General features: G+C 55.0%; 10 protein-coding genes across 10 annotated transcripts; 8 read left to right on the top strand and 2 right to left on the bottom strand.

Annotated features, from left to right (window-relative positions):
- The first annotated feature begins 87 nt into the window (after positions 1 to 87).
- Positions 88 to 2,084, top strand: BDY17DRAFT_202198 (amidase signature domain-containing protein). Its single transcript, XM_033730109.1, has 5 exons — positions 88 to 1,153; positions 1,209 to 1,344; positions 1,397 to 1,519; positions 1,573 to 1,752; positions 1,815 to 2,084. Exons 1-5 carry the CDS (start codon positions 263 to 265, stop codon positions 2,000 to 2,002), a joined length of 1,518 nt encoding a protein of 505 aa, XP_033587468.1. The 5' UTR covers positions 88 to 262; the 3' UTR covers positions 2,003 to 2,084.
- Positions 2,085 to 2,295: 211 nt separating this feature from the next.
- Positions 2,296 to 4,622, top strand: BDY17DRAFT_302607 (acid phosphatase). Its single transcript, XM_033734435.1, has 7 exons — positions 2,296 to 2,329; positions 2,386 to 2,833; positions 2,887 to 3,066; positions 3,116 to 3,438; positions 3,496 to 3,775; positions 3,830 to 4,192; positions 4,249 to 4,622. The coding sequence occupies exons 2-7, from the start codon at positions 2,701 to 2,703 to the stop codon at positions 4,461 to 4,463; spliced, it is 1,494 nt and encodes a 497-aa protein (XP_033587469.1). The 5' UTR covers positions 2,296 to 2,329; positions 2,386 to 2,700; the 3' UTR covers positions 4,464 to 4,622.
- A 484-nt stretch (positions 4,623 to 5,106) lies between these two features.
- Positions 5,107 to 6,267, top strand: BDY17DRAFT_202186 (uncharacterized protein). Its single transcript, XM_033730108.1, has 3 exons — positions 5,107 to 5,767; positions 5,825 to 5,940; positions 6,000 to 6,267. Exons 1-3 carry the CDS (start codon positions 5,213 to 5,215, stop codon positions 6,139 to 6,141), a joined length of 813 nt encoding a protein of 270 aa, XP_033587470.1. The 5' UTR covers positions 5,107 to 5,212; the 3' UTR covers positions 6,142 to 6,267.
- Positions 6,169 to 10,023, bottom strand: BDY17DRAFT_202206 (tetratricopeptide repeat domain-containing protein). The gene is made up of 4 exons (XM_033730110.1): positions 9,409 to 10,023; positions 8,928 to 9,359; positions 8,305 to 8,862; positions 6,169 to 8,250 (listed from the first exon to the last, which is right to left on the bottom strand). The coding sequence occupies exons 1-4, from the start codon at positions 9,855 to 9,857 to the stop codon at positions 6,393 to 6,395; spliced, it is 3,297 nt and encodes a 1,098-aa protein (XP_033587471.1). The 5' UTR covers positions 9,858 to 10,023; the 3' UTR covers positions 6,169 to 6,392.
- Positions 10,024 to 10,327: 304 nt separating this feature from the next.
- BDY17DRAFT_355659 (cytochrome P450) lies at positions 10,328 to 12,466 on the top strand. Its single transcript, XM_033738271.1, has 5 exons — positions 10,328 to 10,610; positions 10,660 to 10,837; positions 10,892 to 10,960; positions 11,015 to 11,642; positions 11,696 to 12,466. The coding sequence occupies exons 1-5, from the start codon at positions 10,533 to 10,535 to the stop codon at positions 12,288 to 12,290; spliced, it is 1,548 nt and encodes a 515-aa protein (XP_033587472.1). The 5' UTR covers positions 10,328 to 10,532; the 3' UTR covers positions 12,291 to 12,466.
- Positions 12,467 to 12,468: 2 nt separating this feature from the next.
- On the top strand, positions 12,469 to 13,831 carry BDY17DRAFT_285010 (chaperonin 10-like protein). Its single transcript, XM_033732105.1, has 2 exons — positions 12,469 to 13,066; positions 13,121 to 13,831. Exons 1-2 carry the CDS (start codon positions 12,575 to 12,577, stop codon positions 13,727 to 13,729), a joined length of 1,101 nt encoding a protein of 366 aa, XP_033587473.1. The 5' UTR covers positions 12,469 to 12,574; the 3' UTR covers positions 13,730 to 13,831.
- A 164-nt stretch (positions 13,832 to 13,995) lies between these two features.
- BDY17DRAFT_302616 (putative P450 monooxygenase) lies at positions 13,996 to 15,815 on the top strand. Its single transcript, XM_033734436.1, has 4 exons — positions 13,996 to 14,318; positions 14,380 to 15,043; positions 15,098 to 15,381; positions 15,438 to 15,815. Exons 1-4 carry the CDS (start codon positions 14,076 to 14,078, stop codon positions 15,756 to 15,758), a joined length of 1,512 nt encoding a protein of 503 aa, XP_033587474.1. The 5' UTR covers positions 13,996 to 14,075; the 3' UTR covers positions 15,759 to 15,815.
- A 249-nt stretch (positions 15,816 to 16,064) lies between these two features.
- On the top strand, positions 16,065 to 16,770 carry BDY17DRAFT_233372 (cytochrome b5-like heme/steroid binding domain-containing protein; the record flags this gene model as incomplete). Its single annotated transcript, XM_033730254.1, has 2 exons — positions 16,065 to 16,226; positions 16,288 to 16,770. Coding segments are annotated over 2 exons (645 nt in total), but the record flags the coding sequence as incomplete, so codon positions are not given.
- A 283-nt stretch (positions 16,771 to 17,053) lies between these two features.
- BDY17DRAFT_326779 (ribosomal protein S25) lies at positions 17,054 to 17,578 on the bottom strand (the record flags this gene model as incomplete). The annotated part of the gene is made up of 4 exons (XM_033737570.1): positions 17,054 to 17,082; positions 17,142 to 17,351; positions 17,465 to 17,516; positions 17,552 to 17,578. 4 exons carry the CDS (start codon positions 17,576 to 17,578, stop codon positions 17,054 to 17,056), a joined length of 318 nt encoding a protein of 105 aa, XP_033587476.1.
- A 276-nt stretch (positions 17,579 to 17,854) lies between these two features.
- BDY17DRAFT_255095 (P-loop containing nucleoside triphosphate hydrolase protein) lies at positions 17,855 to 18,541 on the top strand (the record flags this gene model as incomplete). The annotated part of the gene is made up of 1 exon (XM_033731494.1): positions 17,855 to 18,541. One exon carries the CDS (start codon positions 17,855 to 17,857, stop codon positions 18,539 to 18,541), a length of 687 nt encoding a protein of 228 aa, XP_033587477.1.
- Between the last annotated feature and the right edge of the window lie 205 nt (positions 18,542 to 18,746).

Genomic DNA, 18,746 nt, shown 5'->3' on the forward strand with positions numbered 1-18,746 from the left:
ATGCCTGGAGCTGTCCTGCCGAGCTTGCGCGTTACATTCGTCAAGGCACTTCTGCCTGCCTGATGTTCGTGGGTGTCTTCTTGGCGGAACACATGACTTGGGCGTTTAGGGAAGGTGCGAATGGCAGGCGGCGTCATCCCAATGGCAGCCTTCGCTAGCGCGTCGTCTTCAACGCGCACAGACACATCCATACACGACTACATATCAGCCAGCTGTGCCTAGGCATTGCAAGTTCAATCGACATCCCGCACCATTGCCACTCATGATTGACGTCCTCACCTTGACAGCGTCCCAAGCGCGCGACTTGCTCGATCAAAAGGCCCTTACATCCGTTCAACTGGTAGAAGCATATCTCGCCCAAATCGAGAAACACAACCACCAAGGACTTCACCTCAATGCCATCATCTCCGTCGCGCCTCGTGACAAGACTCTCGAACTTGCTCGCCGCTTAGACCATGAACGCTCGTCCGGCCATGTAAGAGGGCCACTCCATGGAATCCCCTTCGTTTGCAAGGATGTCTTCGCCCTCCATCCCGATCTTGGAATGCCTTGTACCGGCGGCGCGCCATGTCTCGCAACGGCCAAAGCTCGACGAACCGCGCCATTGATCCAACACCTTCTAGATTCGGGGATGATCCTGCTGGGCACAGGGAATTTGACTGAACTTTGTGGAATGAAATACGAAACTATCAAACCCGGCTGGTCACCAATGGGCGGTCAGACGCACTCTCCCTACATCTACGGCGGCACGCAGATGGATGACGGCTTTGTGGGCCACTCCTCCGGCGGTGGGAGTTCGTCAGGCTCTGGGGCGTCTGTTGCCGCTGGTTTCGCACCGTTGGCCATTGGATCCGAATGCTGTGGCAGTTTGACACTCCCAGCCACTCGAGCCGCAGCCTATTCGTTGAAGTGTGGCCTGAACCAAATCAATGTAGATGGCGCCCTTCACTACTCCGACAATACCGATTACTTGGGAGGGATGGCGAAGAGTGCCGACGATTTGGCCACCTTCATCGCCGCGCTGATGCAGAGATCTGAACCTTTTGATTTGAGTGGCGGGTTACAAGGGATCAAAATGGGATTCGTCAATTCCCGAGAATGGCAGATGTCCGAAGCAATGTGCAAGGCATCGGAGGCAGATCGCGAGGCGATGGTATGCAGATCCTTGAGGAAACTTGGGTAGGATCTGGCTAACGACAAGTCAACAGGACAAGGCGTTTCAGGCCGCAAAGGACAAGTTCACTGCCGCTGGTGCCGTGGTTTCGGAGGATGTGAATCTACCACATCCCAGTCAAAACAACCGATTCGAGTGGAAGGGCAAGAGCATGTTCTACGAGGTTACTGGTGAGATGTTCTGATATTCTCTGACTGCCAATGACTGACATTGCCCTGGTAGTCTATCAGATGAGAAATACAACGTTCCCTGCATTCTTCAAGGAATTCGAGGAATCGGAGGTTCACTCGATCCCAGAAATGATCAAGTGGAACGTTGATCATGCAGACCAATGCTTACCATTGGGTGATTTCATGCCCGTCCCTTAGGCTCAAAGACCGCAGACTAAACTTCAACAGAACACCCTTACCAGAGCCAGTTTTACGATCTGCTGCATGACCGAGTTACGCCGGAGGAGCACCAAGAGATCAGAGCGGCTTTCTACCATGAAGGCAACGACCTCTTGAAACTCTTGGAGACGCTGGACGTGGTCGTCGCGTTCGGCGAAAGCTCACTCGTCATGTACACCTCCGCCGCGCGTATGTCTTGTTGCCAACAGCTACCCCGCGGAGTTTGGTATGCTAACGATGCTCGACCCTAGAATGTCCGATCGCCGCCGCTCCATTGGGCACGATTCAGTACAGTGAAGAGAACGAGCGGCCGTTTGGTTTGTCCTTTGCCGCCAAACCAGGCAACGAAGGATTATTGCTACGGGTCCTCGCGGGGTTTGAGAAGCTGTACCCGCATCGTCCATTGCCGCGGCCTTTGACAGATGGTCCCAAAGTCTGAACGTCGACGTCACTTTCAATATTGTCCGACCCAAGCATTTCAACCCACGTGCTTGACATCTTCGGAAACTTCGGAGCTGTTACACGTGCGTTGCCAGACAAGACACGTGCAACGATAGCTGATTCGCAGTGACCCTCGCTACGCCCGAATCAACAGAGTTTTCATGCACTTCCCAAGCATATTGTTCGACCTGCCACATGCGATCGTAATCCACACACCTGCATCTATGTCTTCCACACGGTCCGGCGGCAGCAGCCGCGATATCGCGCTTGCATACAAATCGACAAGACGGTGTGCTTGTTCCCCGGCCTATCGTTCGTCACAATGCCTGCTCAGCACTTAGCCGCCGGAACTCCGGCATGGTAGTGCAGGAACTTTGCATACTTCGCCGCCCGCAAAAGCGGAAGGTTGAAGATAAGCTTTCCCTCCACTGGGGCGTCCTTGGCAAATCACCGGCCGCATGAGGCCACACGTGCTCGCCGCAGCTCTGGCGCTTGTGCCAATGGCCTCCAGTCCGTTCTTGCTGACGCTGATCGTCGGCCTGATGCTCCCAAAAACTTTTTCTCGGAGAGCTTGCGTAGCTCCAAAGTAGGCAGCTCTTGCGGTATATACGTAGGCACGGCGCCCAACATGGCCGAGGAAGAGTTGTCTTGCGCTCGTTTCCATTCGCTATCAACGACCAACGATATCCCCTCAAGATGGTTGTCCTCTCTGTCGCTGCTGCTGCAGTCCTCGGCGCCGCTGGCGTCGCTGGTCTTGCCAACTACCCTCCCATTCCCAAGGACTTGACCACGCCCGTCCAGCAGCGTCTGGCTTTCCATGCCAACAATGGTTTGTGTTGTTGTCTAGAAGCCTTGATGTAATCTGTACTAATCGGCGGACAGCTGTTGCGGTCGGCTGGAGCACGTATGAGAAGCAGAACATGTCCTGCGTGGAATATGGCTTTTCCGCCACCGCTTTGAACAAGAAGGCTTGCGCCAACACCTCCGTCACCTATCCCACTTCGCGCACTTGGTCCAACTTCGTGGTCCTGACCGACTTGGCGGCGGGAACCGACTACTACTGTAAGTGTCATTGGCCGTGCCATGAGAGCGAGATCTGATTTGGTCGTAGACAAGATTGTGTCCGGCAACTCGTCCGTTGGCACGTTCAAGAGTGCCCTCGTCGCCGGTGACATGGAGCCCTTCAACGCCACCGTCATGGCGGATCTCGGTGTGTACGGTGAGAACGGATACACGGTCAGCAGCAAGGCGAAGCGTGATCTCAGCCCTGCCGTGTCCCCCGAGCTCAACCACACCACCATTGCCGCCCTGGCCGCCACCATTGACGAATACGACTTTGTCATCCACCCCGGTGACTTTGCATATGCCGATGATTGGTACTACAACACCGACAACGTTCTTGACGAGAAGAATGTCTACGAAGCCATCCTTGAGGTGAGAACTCTGCTCGTTGGACATTGCGTTTCGTTGTTGCTGAGCGTCGATCGATAGAACTTCTACGACCAGCTGGCTTCCATTGCCGCCAACAAGCCGTACATGACCGGTCCCGGCAACCACGAGGCCGTGTGTGTCGAGGACGGCACCATTGACCACATGTGCCCCAACGGCCAGAAGAACTTCACCGACTACATGCAGCGTTTCGGCCGTGCGGTCCCGACCACCTTCGTTTCCCAATCGAAGAACAAGACTGCCGTCCAGCTCGCCCAGAAGGCTGCCGGCCTTGCTCTGCCGCCCATGTGGTACTCTTTCGAGTACGGCATGGCTCATATTGGTATGTGTCGAACTTGGTCTGGTCCATCCATCGTCCATTCTAACCATTGACCAGTCATGTTCAACACGGAGACCGACTTCTTCAACGCCCCCGACACCCACGGAAGCTACGACCTCGACGTCGGTCCTTTCGGCTCCAAGAAGCAGCAAATCAACTTCCTCGAAGCCGACTTGGCCTCCGTCGACCGCAGCGTGACTCCGTGGTTGATCGTCGCTGGTCACCGTCCGTGGTACTCCACTGGTGGCTACGGCAACCAGTGCTTCGCTTGCCAGAACGCGTTCGAAGAGATCTTCTACAAGTACGGCGTCGACGCCGCCATGTTCGGGCATGTGCACAACGCGCAGCGTTTCATGCCCATGTACAACAACAAGACCGACTCCGCCGGCCTGAACAACCCCAAGGCCGCTCTGCCGCTAGGTAAGATATCAGAGACAATTGCTGCTTTCGACTCATCTGGCTAACCACAACCGTAGTCATGGGTGGCCCGGGCAACATCGAGGGCCTCTCGGCCATCGGCTCCAACCTGACGGGCAACGTCTTCGCCTACAACGCCTCGCAGACCTACGCCCGTCTGCAGTTCATGAGCAAGCAGAAGCTCGGCGTGCAGTTCTTCCGCTCGAACGACAGCAGCCTCCTAGACAGCTCGGTGCTGTACAAGGAGCACGATGTCGCTTTCGTGGTGCAGTAATTGGCTGGTTTGGGAAAAGAAATAGTGAAGGAATATCACGTGTCACGCTCATTTAGACGAGTAATTATTTGAGACGGTCGAGTCTGATTCGCGGACGACTTGTTGGAGTCGCATCTTACAAAAATTAGAAGATCTTTCGTTGCTGATGTTTCCGCCTCGTGTTCGCTAGAGTAGTCATCAGGCTGGCTCCAGTCGCCTCGAGTATTTGTTCACAGTAAGCAGGCAGCTCGACCAATCAGGCCCGGCGAGGCCAGCAAGCCATCGTGGCTGTGAGGCACGGCAAATGCATCTCCCGAACCACCACAGCCTCCTCCCACTCGGCAGATGATGCTTCCGCGTCAGCCTCACCTCAGAACTCCGCGACCATCCTTTCAACCCACATCACGCCACGGAATCGGCTTCAATGCATGCCGGCCACATGGCTACAACGTGGTGTTTTTATTCTCGGGCTGCATGGAACATTCTGATCCTGTATCGTGGAATCAGCATGCGGGCCGCAGCGTAGTAGGCCTTCATGCCAACCGTGGCCAACATTAGAAACGCATGCATGCATACGGATTCCTCGGATACGTTGCAGCCTTGCGTCTGTGCGCAATACTGCAGTTCACGATGTTTGGGATTCGCCGATGAACAACATGCTTGCAGTAGGAGCTGGGGTGAGCAGCCGATGCTGGCGAGCCCTCGCCTTCGCCCATATATAACAAGCCCCCTCGACCGGTAGCATTGATAGCGGCCGTGGACCTTCACCAATGTCTTTCGAATTCGTTCACGTTACCAGCGAGCGGCCATTGCTAGATCGAGCCGCATCGACCCGCGTCAAAACACAAGTGATGAGAAACTTCCATCAGGCTCAAGGACGCGAGCGACGAGATGGGACGTTTGGCACGACACTTCGAACCGCGGGCTCTAGTCTTATCACAGAAGACCAGTCTGCGCCGGCCGCTGTTTGCCCCGTTGCATCCCACGGTGCCTGGGTGTCGAACACCGAGCTCGCACGCATGGCGCAGACGGTTCAGGCCCACCGGAGATGGCTAGAGTCTTACCGCAACTCCCAGGATGCCGGTCCCACAGTCGCCAATGCAGCATGGCGATCTTCAAACTCGCTACTCGTGCTGTATGCACAGTGCTTGGAGGCCATTGGCTTGTCAGAATCCCTCGGCCAGTCGCGGATATTCTGGACTGAGGAGCAGAAGACTCGGATCAAAGTCGGACTTCTACAACTGCTTATTGACAGGCTAGGAGATCCCGACACGGCGTTTGAAGACGAAACGGTCGCCGCGATTGTATGTCTGGCGAGTTATGAGGTGAGCCGCATCCTTCTGACAGTGTCGTCTTGTCGTGTTGCTAAACAATCACAGCAGCTGTACACAGCATCGAGCGAGGTGATCATGCACCTGCGTGGCGTCAGTGAGAGTCTTCGACTTCAAACACCTCCACACCGCTTCCAATGCCCGTCTGTACCAGTTTTGATGGAAATGTGAGTAGCTCTTCACGAGACCAGGCCAGAGAGTACGGAAAACTCACACACTCGTCCAGCGTGGATCTATTGCATGCTTTGGCGATCGGAAACTCGACACTCTATACTGACGGTTTGGCCATGCGAGGTGTCGCATCGCCCGCGAGTCTCTCAACAGATCCACGTGCGGCCGAGGACGCCGTTGTTCATGTTCGGATGTAAGTACCTGGCTCAAACGTAACCACAGTTGGTACTGCCAAAGCTGACTTGATCGAAGATTGCTCGCCGCTTTGGAAGGTGACAAGGAGCGAAGGCCATGGTATCTGGCCCAGCTAAGTCGTGCGTTGTTCAGCGTTGCTGTTGCAGAATGGCCGTGGATGCGAGCTGTGTTGTTCAACCACGTCTCGAAAGGAGCCCCGGCTGACGTGGCTGAGCGCTGAAAAGCATGGCTTCACTAAAGCCCGTGTCTCCTTTTAAACAGGTAGAAGTATTTGCTGCGTCTCTGTTTGCGTTTCTTGTTGCACCTCCCCTGGCATCTCCGCCCTCTGCTGTCTCCACCTCTCTCTGTCAGCCTTAAGTTTCGTCGCAAACGGATGCTCCTGCGTCGAAATTGTATCAAGCGCGTGCAGCGCCTCATCCGCCGTTCGTTCACATTCGTCATGTTTCCCCAATGCGTTGTACACGGCTGCAAGTTCGACCAAAGCAGCGATACGATCGGGATGATTCGACCCTCGACCTTGCAATTTTCTCTTTTGCCAGTCCGTCACCTGCACCAGTTGCCTCTCTGCCTCCGCCAACCGTCCCTGCGCAGCCCATATCTGGGCTAGGCGATATCTTCCAAACAGACAGCCATAGTGAGCGGCTCCAAAATTGCGCTCTGCGATCGCAATAGCCTCACCAATCAATGTCTCGGCCTCGGACAACTGGCCCAACCCTTTCTTCACAAGCGCTAGTCCCGCCATTGCCATCAGCGTGTAGCCGTGTTCCTTTCCGAGCTTGGTCCGGCGGATGTCCAGTACTCTTTCCATTGTCACATTTGCTTCTTCAAGCTCGGTCCGCTCGCCAGACCATGCAGCAAGCGCGCCGAGGTTCTCGTATGCGGTCAGTGTCTTGTTGTTGTCATCGCCGTATATCTTCCGGAAACCAGCAATAGCAGCTAGATGGAGCTGTCGCGCTTGCCGGCGGTCCTCATCGCGAAAGAAGAACTTGACTGTGCGCCCCAGGTAGTCCATGGCGTTGAGCGTCTCTTCATGTTCGGCCCCTAGGATCCTTTGAAAGCCGTCCACTACCTCTTGCTGCAAGTTCCGGGCGTCGCTGAACTGTCCCTGGTTGAAGCGCGTTTCGCTTAGACTCAGCTTTGCGGCCAATGTATCCCGATGCTCCAGCCCAAGAGCTCCGATGCAGGACTGGATGACGCTCTCCTGCAACTTGCTTGCTTCGTCCCCTTCTCCCAGCTGCAAGAGGGTTCCAGCTAATGCGAGGTGCACCCGTCGGGTCACTGGACTCTGGAGGCCTGCCACCTTCAGCAAGAAGTCTTTGAGGGGAATCTGCAGCTTCTTGGCATCCTCAAATCGGGTGTTGTAGGCGTAGACCACGCTGAATTTGGCGTACATCAGCGCTCGGTCTCGATTGAAGCCGCTCTCGAAGATGGGCAAGGGCTTCATGCGGGCCATGCGTTTGTCTCTGATCCATTGTTCAATCTGTGCTTGCCGGCTTCGGACGTGATCCACATGGGGTAAGAGCTGCGTAAGAATTCTCTCGTCCTCGGTCGTTGTACCCAGCGGCGGGAGAAGAACGCAGCACGAGAGCAACATTGCTGCAGCCTCGCACCAAACCACCTGCTCACCGAAAGTGGTGTCTGGCGCTTCGCGTGCCCACTCGTGAACCAGTGGATGCATGGAGTAGGTGTCCTTTTGATCGTTGTGGATGAGTAAAGAGCATTGGGTCAGCTGTCGTAGCGCAGCACGGACGCGGCTCTTGGAAAAGCGACCTTCTCGTCTCCCATCGCGTAGCACCGTGGGCAGGACGGGAGGCGAGCGGTTGCGATTCAAGTAGGTCAGCACCAAGAGGAGGCGTGCGTTACACCATTGCGACCAGTTCTGCCGTCTTGCGAATCTCTTCAATTCGTTCATCTTCTTGATATCATTCTTTTGCTGCTCCGCCTCTGCGGCTGCATTGACCACGGCTCTTTCCAGAAAGGCGAAACGAATGTTTTCGCAGTGTAGAAAAGCGAACGTCTTCAACAGCTGCAGAGCATCAGCTGATTCTTGTGTACCTCTGTCCGCAATTGCTTTGTAGCTAATGTCGAACGTTGCTTCGACACTGCCGGGTCTAGAAAGACAGAGTTAGTGTCACTCGTCAGATGGATCTCGAGAATCTGCGTACTGTGGATCATCAATGTTCCCGTCACGGCCTGGAGTTGGACTGCTCGCACGGCCAGGTCTCTGGCGTCGCTGCTCTTCATGCCAATCCAGATAGTCGTGAAATTGACAGAAGCCCTCGCGTATCGCTGAACCAGCAACAGCTATTGCAAGGGCAAGGTAGCCCAGTGCACTCGAGATTTGGTTGGCCCAGTTGGTGATTTTGGTATCCCAGGGTGGAGAGCGGCCGGCGGCTTTCAATAACAAAGAGCTTGCCGCACCATCTTGCAGACCTTGGAACTCATAGTACCCAGGACCGACGTTTCCGTAGGATTTATTCGCCGGATTTCGTGTGGTGATCAAGACATGACCTCGGCTGCCCTTGGGAAGGTATTCGTCGAGTTTGACTTCCGGGTCATCTGCATTGTCGATGATCAAAAGCCAAGCCTCCTCCAGATTAGATAGCCAGTGTAGAGCTGCATTTGCGTTCGCTCCGACTCCGCCGTATTGAGCCACGTTCTGTGAGAAGGTCTGCTTCAGCAATTCATGGCTGCGCGCATCAACCCAAAAGACTCCCCAGAACCTTGACACTGGTCAGCTAAGGAGACTAGAATATAAGCAGAGAGTCTGCGAACTATTGTGACGTACCGCGCTCTGTTGTCGTCCGCAAACTTGCAGCAGAATTGAGTCTTTCCCGAGCCGCCCACACCAAGAACCACGAAACGTCTTTGTTTCGTATTGGAACTCTTGGAGTTGGACTGAAGCAGCCAACTTTCCAATTGTTTGGCCTCTTGCTCTCTGCCGGTGTAGAATCGGTCGACGAGCTGGGGAGTGTCAAAGTGGCGATTGACATTTTCGCGAGAGAGCGACTGCTCAACGAATGTTGCGGAGGCTACGATACTCGAAAGAGCTGCGACTGAGGCCTTGCTCAAGTCTCGATGGCTTGGAAGCTGCTGCAAAGAACTGTTTTGCGAAGCGAGAAGCTCGCCGGAGTCGATCAACTCGGCGATCTCCATAACGGTCGAGTTGATCTCCTTCAGCCGTTCAGTGGTATCTTCCTGTCGAGCACTGCCCACGACACTATGAGCGAATCAGTTTTGCTCACCAGTGCGCTAGTAGTTGTTCTGACCTCGAAATGATGGAAAACCACAGTTGAAGACAGTTCTGATTTGTGTGAATCTGGTTCCGTATGTCCACGAGTCGGGAGTCTCTAGATCGTTTTCGATTTGCCTTCCGCAGACCGTCAATTGGACCTTTGGTGTGGGGGTTCTCGCCATAGATCTCTCTGACACAGATCTCGAGCTTGACGGCGAGTTGTCGGGTCTCTTGTAAGGTCTTGCCGGTGTGAAACCAAAGAATGTTCTCTTTCGAGTCGAGAGCGGCATCTTGGACGTGCCGCTCGTACTCTTCTTGGATTTGGGTGTGGACTACTTGTAAACTCTCGACCTCGCGGATCAAGGAGTCAATTTCTTCGTCGACATCTTCTGCTGCCTGCTTCACGTCTCGGAGATACTTGATCAGACGAATGGTGATGTCGGCAAGTGAAGCTGCGGTGACCACGGCTGAGAACACGTCCATCTCCGGCGAGAGTCCAGAGGATGGCTCGGTAATCGGAACGGACCACCCATGAACATCAAGATTCACGAAGAAGCACAAGCTTGACGCATTGAAATGACAATAGAACGAGGGTTAGACTTACACTGATCACAGCAGGACACCTTGCGGACTGCACACAGAAGGACCGAGGCGAGACCGAGATGACTGGCAGAGCAGTCCTCGATCGCCATGCCCCTCTTGAAACTACAGGTCGGCGCCAATGCGATTGGGGGCCGAAACCGCAGCATGTCCGCGCCAATGGGTAGACGGCGAACTATTTTGGCGCCTCGGCAAACGGATGGGGAAGCAGAGCTCGCCGGCAGGTTTCATTTGGGGGTGATAAGGCCAAGGTAAAGTGCATGATGCATGCAGGCATGGCCAGTGCAGAGCGGACGCTGTTGGTTTTGGAATTGCGAGCCGCCCCGCTTCTCCGCCCCAACCCCATCTGCCACCTGCAGCCTTGAACCCCTGCTCCACCGTCGTGCTACCTCTCCGCAAATCGATAGCTCGATGTCGAGAGACTCACGGACTTCTGGTTTCGCCTCCAGCTGACGGAGCGCTAAGCCTTCGGAATGCTGCCTTATCTAGCTCTACCGCTCGCTCCATCTGCGTCGGCCTCTTTCCAGCAGCCAAGGCTGGCGCTGGACTTCTGGCAACATGCGAGGCTACCTCTTCGTTGCGGCTTCGATTGCCGTGTTTTGCTACCTGGTCCTACGGAATCAAGCTGATCAGAGGGTAAGTTTCTAGTCAGGCAGAAGGTCTCGCCATGACTGACCTGTCACAGCGAGACGAAGCGTTCGCCGCTCAGAGACACTGCGCTCCACCTCCAAGATGGGCAGCGCGATGGCCATTTGGCCTGGACCTGCTTGTCAAAGCATTTGTCCACGCCCGAAGACAGACGATTCTGCAATTCTTCCTTGAGGTCACCGACTCATCCGGGACAACACACGAACAAAGTCTTCGTAGCTCTCCCATCTGCGTCAAACGGTGATTAGTAAAGCTGACCACCGATTCAGTCGGCGCTCGTGGAATTAACACGATGGAACCGAAGAATCTGGAAGCTGTCCTTTCGAAGCAGTTCGAAGGTAACGTCGCCATACCTCGTCCATCCCTGTACACATGACTGAGCATCACTCTAGATTTTGACCTTGGCCTTCGACCCCTTCATTTCGCGCCGTTGATGGGCAAAGGGATCTTCACTCAGGACGGCGCAGACTGGAAGCACTCACGAGAGTTACTCCGACCTCAATTCGCTTCAAATCGATATCAAAACTTCGAGGAGGTCAAGGACTGTGTCGAAAGTCTCCTAGCTCAGATCAAACCGGATACGCCGATCGACCTGCAGCCTTTGTTCTTTCGCTTGACCTTCGATACTACTACTTTTCTGTTGTTCGGTGAGACGATGTCGTCCCTGCAATCTAGCACCATCGCCAGCCAAGAATCGGAATTCGCGCGCGCGTTCAATCTGAGCCAGGAGTATCTCTCCCACCGAGGCCGCTTGGGGCTTTTCTACTGGCTTATGAATCCGCCTGAATTCCGCAGGGCGTGCAGAGTGACACACAGATTCGTTGATGCCGCCGTACAGCAAGCGTTGGATAAATCGTCCGCGACCCCTCATCAGGCACACGATGAGAAAGAGCGGAGCTCGTATGTCTTCATCGATGCTCTCGTACAGCAGACGAGAGACAAGCGATTTCTCCGAGACCAGTGTATCAATGTGCTGCTGGCTGGGAGAGATACGACCGCATGCTGTCTTACATGGACAATGTATGTCATTAGCATCATGGTCAAACGCTTTCTGTCTGCTAATGTGACCCTAGACGACTTCTCGTTCGACATCCTCACGTTTTAGCGAAATTACGTGCCGAAATCGAGTCTGTGATCGAGGTTGGAAGCAACGCTCCGCACCCGAAGCGCGACGACCTGAGGAAGATGCCTTACCTCGCCATTGTCCTCAAAGAAGTGCTCCGACTCTACCCTTCGGTGCCTGTGAACTCTCGGGCCGCCATCCGCACGACAACACTACCAGTCGGCGGTGGCCCAACAGGCGAGTCACCGATCTTGGTCCGTAAAGGTGAAGCCGTAGGGTATTGCGTCTACGCCATGCATCGGCGCAAAGATCTGTATGGCGAGGATGCGCTTGTTTTTCGCCCAGAGCGGTGGGAAGATGACAAGCTCAAGAACATCGGCTACGGATATCTGCCATTCAACGGAGGCCCGAGAATCTGCCTCGGTCAGGAATTCGCAATGCTCGAGGCTGGATATACCATTGTGAGGATGTTGCAACGCTTCCCGGTCATGCACTGGCCAGAGGGTGAGCGTGTTGAGGAGGTTGGAAAGGAAAAACAGACTTTAACGCTCGTCGTTGCCAGTGGGGATGGATGTCGAGTAGTGTTTTCCGAGCATGGAAAATGATCAACGATGACGCCAATGGAAATGTCGCGTTGCAGAGAACATGATCGAGGTGAAGTCGGGAGAGGGAATGTATTTGCAACCATGCCTGAGGCAGGGTTGGAAATGCAACCACCTCGGGCGAGACTCGGACATTCACATCCGGCAATATAAAACCAGCGATGATGTAAAGTTACGCATTGCCTTGGCCATCAATATTGGCCACCCTTTTCATCCGCCTCATCAACATCGATTGTACATTTCTTTGAAGCATAACGAATACCATTGACCATCAAGCACCACCCAAAATGGCATCCTCACTCCCCTCTACGATGAAAGCCATCATCATCAATGGCAACAAGGCCAAGATCTCCACCATTCCACTCCCTAAACTCCGGCCAACCTATCTCCTCGCAAAAGTCAACTCCATCGCACTCAATCCTACCGATTGGAAGCACATCAACGGCAAGCGTGCGTCCCCCAATGGACTCTCGGGCTGCGACTTTGCCGGCACGGTAGTGGAAGTCGGATCGGACGTGAGCAAGTCTTTCAAGCCGGGCGATCGTGTTGCGGGAACCACACATGGTGGAAATGCAAGCCAGATCGAAGACGGATGTTTTGCGGAGTATTGCGTGGCCAAGGCCGACTTGCTAGTGAAGCTTCCCGACAGTCTGTCGTTTGATGCTGCTGCAACGTTCCCGCTGGGTGTTTCCACCGTTGGGCAAGGACTGTATCAGAAGGCTTTGAAGTTGAATCTGCCCACCAACCCTACGAAGGGTGGCGAGACGGTGCTTATCTATGTGAGTGGGGATATCTTGTGTTCCCTCGGCTCTTATTCTAATGCATCAATGTAGGGCGGCTCATCTGCCACTGGATCGCTGGCCATTCAATATGCCAAGTTGTCCGGCTACAAAGTCCTGACAACCTGCTCACCGAAGAACAACGACTTCGTCAAGTCGCTCGGTGCAGACGGAGTCTACGACTACAAGGACCCCGAGTGCGGCAAGAAGATCAACAAAGACACCAACAACTCCCTCAAACTCGCATGGGACACCATCTCCCTCGAGGCGTCTGCAAAGATCTGCGACGAAGCTCTGTCCACCGACTCCACGGGCGCAAAATACGGCGTGATTCTCCCCGTCAAACTCCCCAGCAGGCCGAAAGACGTCGAGACGACGTGGACCTTCATGTACACCATTTTCGGCGAGGCCTTTACCAAAGCCGGCCGCGAGACGCCTGCCATGCCCGAGGACTTTGAGTTTGCGAAGAAGTTCTTCGCCATTACGGAGCAGCTGCTGGCGGAGGGCAAGCTGAAGTCGCACCCGGAGAAGGTGGGCGAGAACGGACTGGCGGGGGCGTTGAAGGGGATGGAGGATATGAAGAATGAGAAGGTCAGCGCGAATAAGCTGGTGTATCGCGTGGCTGACACGCCGTCTGGAGAGGAGGCCGAGGTGGAGTTGTAGGGACAGTGGATGTCACGGGCACGACTTTGCAAGGCTAGGTGTGAGTAGTCGCAAAGGTGTGATGTACATGCAATTCAATCAATCGCATCAAGTATAGTAAGCACGGATGAACTTCAACACATGTGTACCTGTACCCGCCCATCAAACCCAACGTCGACATTCATACGTAGTCGTTGACTGCGTAGGTTCGTGCTAAGTTTGTGCTAAGTTGTCTGCAGACATGCATTGGGACGCCTGAGCTACGGCGCCGATCCCCACCATCCAGCTCCTCATCGAGTAGATATGAAATGCGGTCTCTCAAATACAAAAACGAAGCCAGGCTTGACTCCAACAGAGTTCTGGCAGCATGGCGTCAATGATTGTCCTTCTCGTAGGCACAAGCCTTGCAGCCTTTCTCGTCACTCGACTATTGCAGGGGATCTACAATCTCACCGCCCACCCCTTGGCTCAATTCCCTGGACCTCGCATCGCAGCTGCTTCCGAGTGGTACAAGACATGGCAAGAAGTGTTTCTGAGTCGCTCGTGGATCGATGTTTTATACGAGCTACATGACAAGTACGGCGAGGTGGTGAGAGTTGGGCCGAACGAGGTCCGTTCGACCCTACATTCAACATGGGAAACAGGGATGCAACTAACGACAAGAACAACAGCTGCACTTCTCGAATCCCTCGGCGTTCACGGACATCTACAACAACAGCAACCGCTGGGACAAGGAAGGCAAGCTGTACCGCTGCTTCGGCGAGGACCGGTCGTCTTTCGGGTACCTGACGTACCGCGAGGCGAAGCAGCGCAAGGATGTCATGGCGCCGTTGTTCTCCAAACGAGCCACCATTGATTTGCAAGACCTGGTGCACAAGAATCTTGACAGGCTTTGCAAGGCACTGGCTGCCAGAGACGCCGCAGGGAAGTCCTCGGATATGATCTTTGGGCTCCGCTGCTTCACCCTCGACACCATCACGCAGTTCTGCTTTGCCAAAGACGTGGAAGCTACTTCTGCGCCGGACTTCCAGGCTCCGATTGTGGTTGCTATGGACGCCTCTCTCGCGCCCTTTGTCGTGTTTCGCAACTTCGAACTCGTACGGAAAATCGTCTTCTCCCTGCCTGGCTGGTTTACCAAGATGACTACGCCGCCAATGGCGGGACTGGTGGATTTGCAGGAGATGCTAGGGGCACAGGTGAAGGAAGTTGTGCGGAACCCATCTTCACTAGACAATGCTCCGCACGCGATTGTATACCATCGACTTTTGGACCCGGAGCTGAACCAGGCTACTGGGGTGCCGGTACCTGGAAGTTTGTACGAAGAGGCACAGGGATGTGAGTAGCCAACCCCCTTGTCATGCTAACAGCGTATAATGATCGTGTTGGCAGTACTATTTGGCGGCGCGGACTCTGCAGCCAACACGCTGGCCGCCGGAACGCTTCAACTACTCAGCAATCCCAGCCAATATAAGCGCTTAAAGGACGAGATCATCGCCGCTTGGCCCTCGCTCCACACCTTCCCCAAGTGGGAGGAGTTGGAGAAGCTGCCATATCTCACGGCTGTCATTCAAGAATCCTTGCGAACGGCGCCAGGAGTTCCCGGACCACTGCTTCGAGTCGTCCCTCCCAGCGGTGCAAGAATCGGCAACGCCACCGTTCCAGGCGGCACTACTGTATGTGATTCTACACGAATACAACCAGACATATCGCTGACATTCGACACTCACAGGTGGGAATGACGACGCTCTTTGTCCACCGATCCAGCGAAATCTTCACCAAACCCAACGACTTTGACCCGGAGCGCTGGCTGGGCGCCGATTCCTACAAGCTGGAAAAGTGGATCGTCGCCTTCTCCAAAGGACCGAGAAGTTGTCTCGGGCAGAATCTAGCGATGTGCGAGTTGTACCTGGGCTTTGCGCATCTGTTTCGCCGCTTTGATTTGCGGCTTGAAGGCACGCGGGGCCCGGAGATGCCGTGGAAGGAGGCATTTCTGCCGTTCTTTGCTCCGGATAAGCATTTGAGGTTGTATTGCAAGCCTGTGGAACAGTAGATCGGGCTGCAAGATGTTTGCAATGGTATAGAAAGAATACGTGATGTTCACTCTCCGCGCTCGTTGCCAGCCGCTGGCCTGGCGGTCCGTGCCTTCCCCACACATTCTGCTGCAGCGACGTCAACGTGTCCCGAGCCCTGAAAGACATCCCTTTCCATTGATTATCGAGATTCTCCAATCCACAGAGAAGCTCCCGACACAACAGTACAAGCTATGTCAGGAGACTTGAGAGAGCGTAAACCCGGCGCGACCGCGAACGGCGCAGCAAATGGAGCCGCCGACGCGAAACCCTCGACTCCGCGCAAGGCGCCGAAAGCAGCTGGCTTTGGTGTCGTGGATATCATCCGTCTGCTTTGCGGCATAGCACTGCTCAATGGCTGCTTGAGCTTCTTCGTCACGGGCGATACGTTCTTCTGGGGCCACCGGCCGTGGGTAGAGAGTCGCACGAGAACGCTGACGAACTGGTGGGTGAGTAGTCGAGCCATGCAACCCCCCCTTCCGCCGAATTCTCATACTAACATCGCACCAGAACGGCGGCGTGCACCTCACAGACACCCAGCTAGCCCTATACAACGGCTCCGACCCCAAGCTCCCCATCTACCTCGCGCTCAACGGCACAATCTACGACGTCACCAAGGGCTCCAAGTTCTACGGGCCCGGAGGCATGTACCACGTGTTCGCCGGCCGGGACGCAGCGCGCGGCTACGTGACGGGGTGTTTTGCCGAAGACGCGACGCCGGATCTGCGCGGCGTGGAGTACATGTACGTGCCGAAGGATATTCCGCGGCCGGAGGAGGGGAAGGTGGATGCGGAGATGAAGAAGGTGCGGGAGCAGGAGTTGCGGGCGGCGAGGAAGCTGGTGAAGGAGGTGATTGATCATTGGTCGGGGATTTTCAGTGGGGAGAAGGGAGGGAAGCCGTATTTTGAGGTGGGCAAGGTGGTTAGGGAGGAGGGGTGGTTGGAGAAGCTGCCGATGAGAGGGCTGTGTGCGAATGCGGAGAGGAAGAGGCCGAAACCGAGGAGTGAGGGTGGTGAGGTGACCAAACCTTTTGGGTTGTAGGATACTGTACGATGTAATGACGATGCATGTGTTCAGTGATAGCACTGACACGAGGAAACCGGATACAGCCCGCACATGCCAGAGCTGCGATATGGAAAGAAAAGCACTGGATTGACTCTCGCTTCCTGATATTGTCGGTATCAAAAGAGCTCACGGCCGAGCGAGATCGTATGTACCCGTCCCTGCGCCTGAGATGCCAGCACCGATTCCCCACCTCCTCACTTCATCGCCACGTCTAATCAGCACCGCCACCGACCGCGCGAGCTGCAAGTAAAGTCAGTATGCCACTCTCGCACAAGACATCCCGCCACCACGATACTCACTGTAGATGTTGCCCGCACTGTGGCTCACCACCCTCTTGATCACGCCCTTCTCCTCCAAATCGTTGAGCGCCGCTCGCGCAAGACTGCCGTTGATTTTGAGTCGGTCGACGAGGACGGCGGTCGTGATGAGGCGGTAGGATTGCACGTCTTTCTGGAGCTTCTCGGAGGTGCCCTTGTCGAGGACGACGGCGTGGTTGGACTTGTCCTTGACTGTGGGGAGGGTGAAAGATTAGTATGATGGTCATGCAAGGCGAATTTCGACGGCGTGGCGGGTGGAGGGAGATCGTGAAGATGATGGTGAGGAGTTTGCCGCTGGAACGTACCCTTGCCCTTCGACCACTTCTTCTTTTGCTTCTTGCCTCCTGCTGCTGGTGCCTGTGGAAGGGTTAGTCTGGTCGCAGTGATAGTACCAGGACATTGCAGGCGGTGCATACCATTTTTGCGATTGTCTGGTTGATCGGAAGTGGTGATGGCAAAGGCGATGTTGAGCACGCCTCATTTCCGCGAAAAGTGCGGGCTTGGCGCGGGGGTCGGAGTCACGTGCGCAGTGTTGATGCCTTGATGCCTGAACGTCGATCCCGACTTGACAATCGGCTGTCTCGAACGTGTCCATGCAGGAGATTTCTTGTTCCCTTCGCAACATCCCCAAGATGAACAGCGCCGACTTTAGATAACAGCGCTGCAATCCACTCCTCGATCTGAGGCGAGTCAAAATGTACCACCTAATCAAATCCCTCTACCTCCACGCGACCAGCAAGGAAGAGTACTCCCTGCTGCTCCTCGGCCTCGACAACGCAGGCAAGACCACACTCCTCGAGCAGATCAAAGGGCTCTATACCTCACACCATGAACCCCAGCTCAACACCGTCCCAACCGTGGGGCAGAACGTGTCAGTCATCGACCTTCCGGAGATGTACTTGAGGATCTGGGACGTGGGCGGACAACATAGCCTGCGCGGCCTGTGGCAGAGCTACTTTGAAAGCTGCCACGCAATTGTGTTTGTGGTGGACAGCACGGACATTGGGGATGGGGACATTTCGCGGTTGGCCAGCGATAACAACGCTTCGACTCCGCTAAAGGCGAGCGCGAATACAGATGCAGAGGGGAGGCTGGGGGAGTGCAAGCTCGTACTTGAGTCAATTCTGCAGCACCAGTCGACTACTGGGATCCCCATTCTGGTGCTGGCGAACAAGCAGGACTGCGAGGATTGCGTGGAGGTGGTGAGGATCAAAGAGGGCTTTGTGCGGAAGGTGTTTGAGGGGGAGAAGGGGCAGAATGTGAGGGATAGCCGAGTGTTGCCGCTGAGTGCGTTGAAGGGGGTGGGCGTGAAGGAAGCGGTGGAGTGGGTTTGCAGTCGAGTCAAGTGGAACAAAGAGGGACGACCACCGGTGATGAGATGAGGGAGGCATTCGACTGGAGTTTCAGCAGATTTATCATTGGACCACGACGTAACGATGCCACGACTGCACCACGAGGTCGGAAAGCTATCTATGACGGACTTGTTCTATGGTTGAGACACAACGCTCCTCTATCACCCAATCCAGGTATGCGACGACGGCTATTGGCCATCACACTCGTCGCTATTTTGTGCTGGATGGCGAGTCA

This window comes from Neohortaea acidophila (genome assembly GCF_010093505.1).
Source record: "Neohortaea acidophila strain CBS 113389 unplaced genomic scaffold BDY17scaffold_9, whole genome shotgun sequence".
NCBI lineage: Eukaryota > Fungi > Ascomycota > Dothideomycetes > Mycosphaerellales > Teratosphaeriaceae > Neohortaea > Neohortaea acidophila.

Bases quoted from the DNA above. Each gene is read 5' to 3' on its own strand.
- BDY17DRAFT_202198 (XM_033730109.1), top strand. From the start codon at position 263: ATGATTGACGTCCTCACCTTGACAGCGTCCCAAGCGCGCGACTTGCTC. The intron at 1,154-1,208 runs GTATGCAGATCC...ACAAGTCAACAG, and splicing joins AGGCAGATCGCGAGGCGATG to GACAAGGCGTTTCAGGCCGC. The intron at 1,345-1,396 runs GTGAGATGTTCT...TTGCCCTGGTAG, and splicing joins CATGTTCTACGAGGTTACTG to TCTATCAGATGAGAAATACA.
- BDY17DRAFT_302607 (XM_033734435.1), top strand. From the start codon at position 2,701: ATGGTTGTCCTCTCTGTCGCTGCTGCTGCAGTCCTCGGCGCCGCTGGC. The intron at 2,834-2,886 runs GTTTGTGTTGTT...ATCGGCGGACAG, and splicing joins GGCTTTCCATGCCAACAATG to CTGTTGCGGTCGGCTGGAGC. The intron at 4,193-4,248 runs GTAAGATATCAG...CCACAACCGTAG, and splicing joins CAAGGCCGCTCTGCCGCTAG to TCATGGGTGGCCCGGGCAAC.
- BDY17DRAFT_202186 (XM_033730108.1), top strand. From the start codon at position 5,213: ATGTCTTTCGAATTCGTTCACGTTACCAGCGAGCGGCCATTGCTAGAT. The intron at 5,768-5,824 runs GTGAGCCGCATC...CAATCACAGCAG, and splicing joins TATGTCTGGCGAGTTATGAG to CTGTACACAGCATCGAGCGA. The intron at 5,941-5,999 runs GTGAGTAGCTCT...ACACTCGTCCAG, and splicing joins GTACCAGTTTTGATGGAAAT to CGTGGATCTATTGCATGCTT.
- BDY17DRAFT_202206 (XM_033730110.1), bottom strand. From the start codon at position 9,857: ATGGACGTGTTCTCAGCCGTGGTCACCGCAGCTTCACTTGCCGACATC. The intron at 9,360-9,408 runs GTCAGAACAACT...ATTCGCTCATAG, and splicing joins TGGTTTTCCATCATTTCGAG to TGTCGTGGGCAGTGCTCGAC. The intron at 8,251-8,304 runs GTACGCAGATTC...CTGTCTTTCTAG, and splicing joins GGGAACATTGATGATCCACA to ACCCGGCAGTGTCGAAGCAA.
- BDY17DRAFT_355659 (XM_033738271.1), top strand. From the start codon at position 10,533: ATGCGAGGCTACCTCTTCGTTGCGGCTTCGATTGCCGTGTTTTGCTAC. The intron at 10,611-10,659 runs GTAAGTTTCTAG...GACCTGTCACAG, and splicing joins GGAATCAAGCTGATCAGAGG to CGAGACGAAGCGTTCGCCGC. The intron at 11,643-11,695 runs GTATGTCATTAG...ATGTGACCCTAG, and splicing joins TGCTGTCTTACATGGACAAT to ACGACTTCTCGTTCGACATC.
- BDY17DRAFT_285010 (XM_033732105.1), top strand. From the start codon at position 12,575: ATGGCATCCTCACTCCCCTCTACGATGAAAGCCATCATCATCAATGGC. The intron at 13,067-13,120 runs GTGAGTGGGGAT...GCATCAATGTAG, and splicing joins GCGAGACGGTGCTTATCTAT to GGCGGCTCATCTGCCACTGG.
- BDY17DRAFT_302616 (XM_033734436.1), top strand. From the start codon at position 14,076: ATGGCGTCAATGATTGTCCTTCTCGTAGGCACAAGCCTTGCAGCCTTT. The intron at 15,044-15,097 runs GTGAGTAGCCAA...TCGTGTTGGCAG, and splicing joins GTACGAAGAGGCACAGGGAT to TACTATTTGGCGGCGCGGAC. The intron at 15,382-15,437 runs GTATGTGATTCT...CGACACTCACAG, and splicing joins CCGTTCCAGGCGGCACTACT to GTGGGAATGACGACGCTCTT.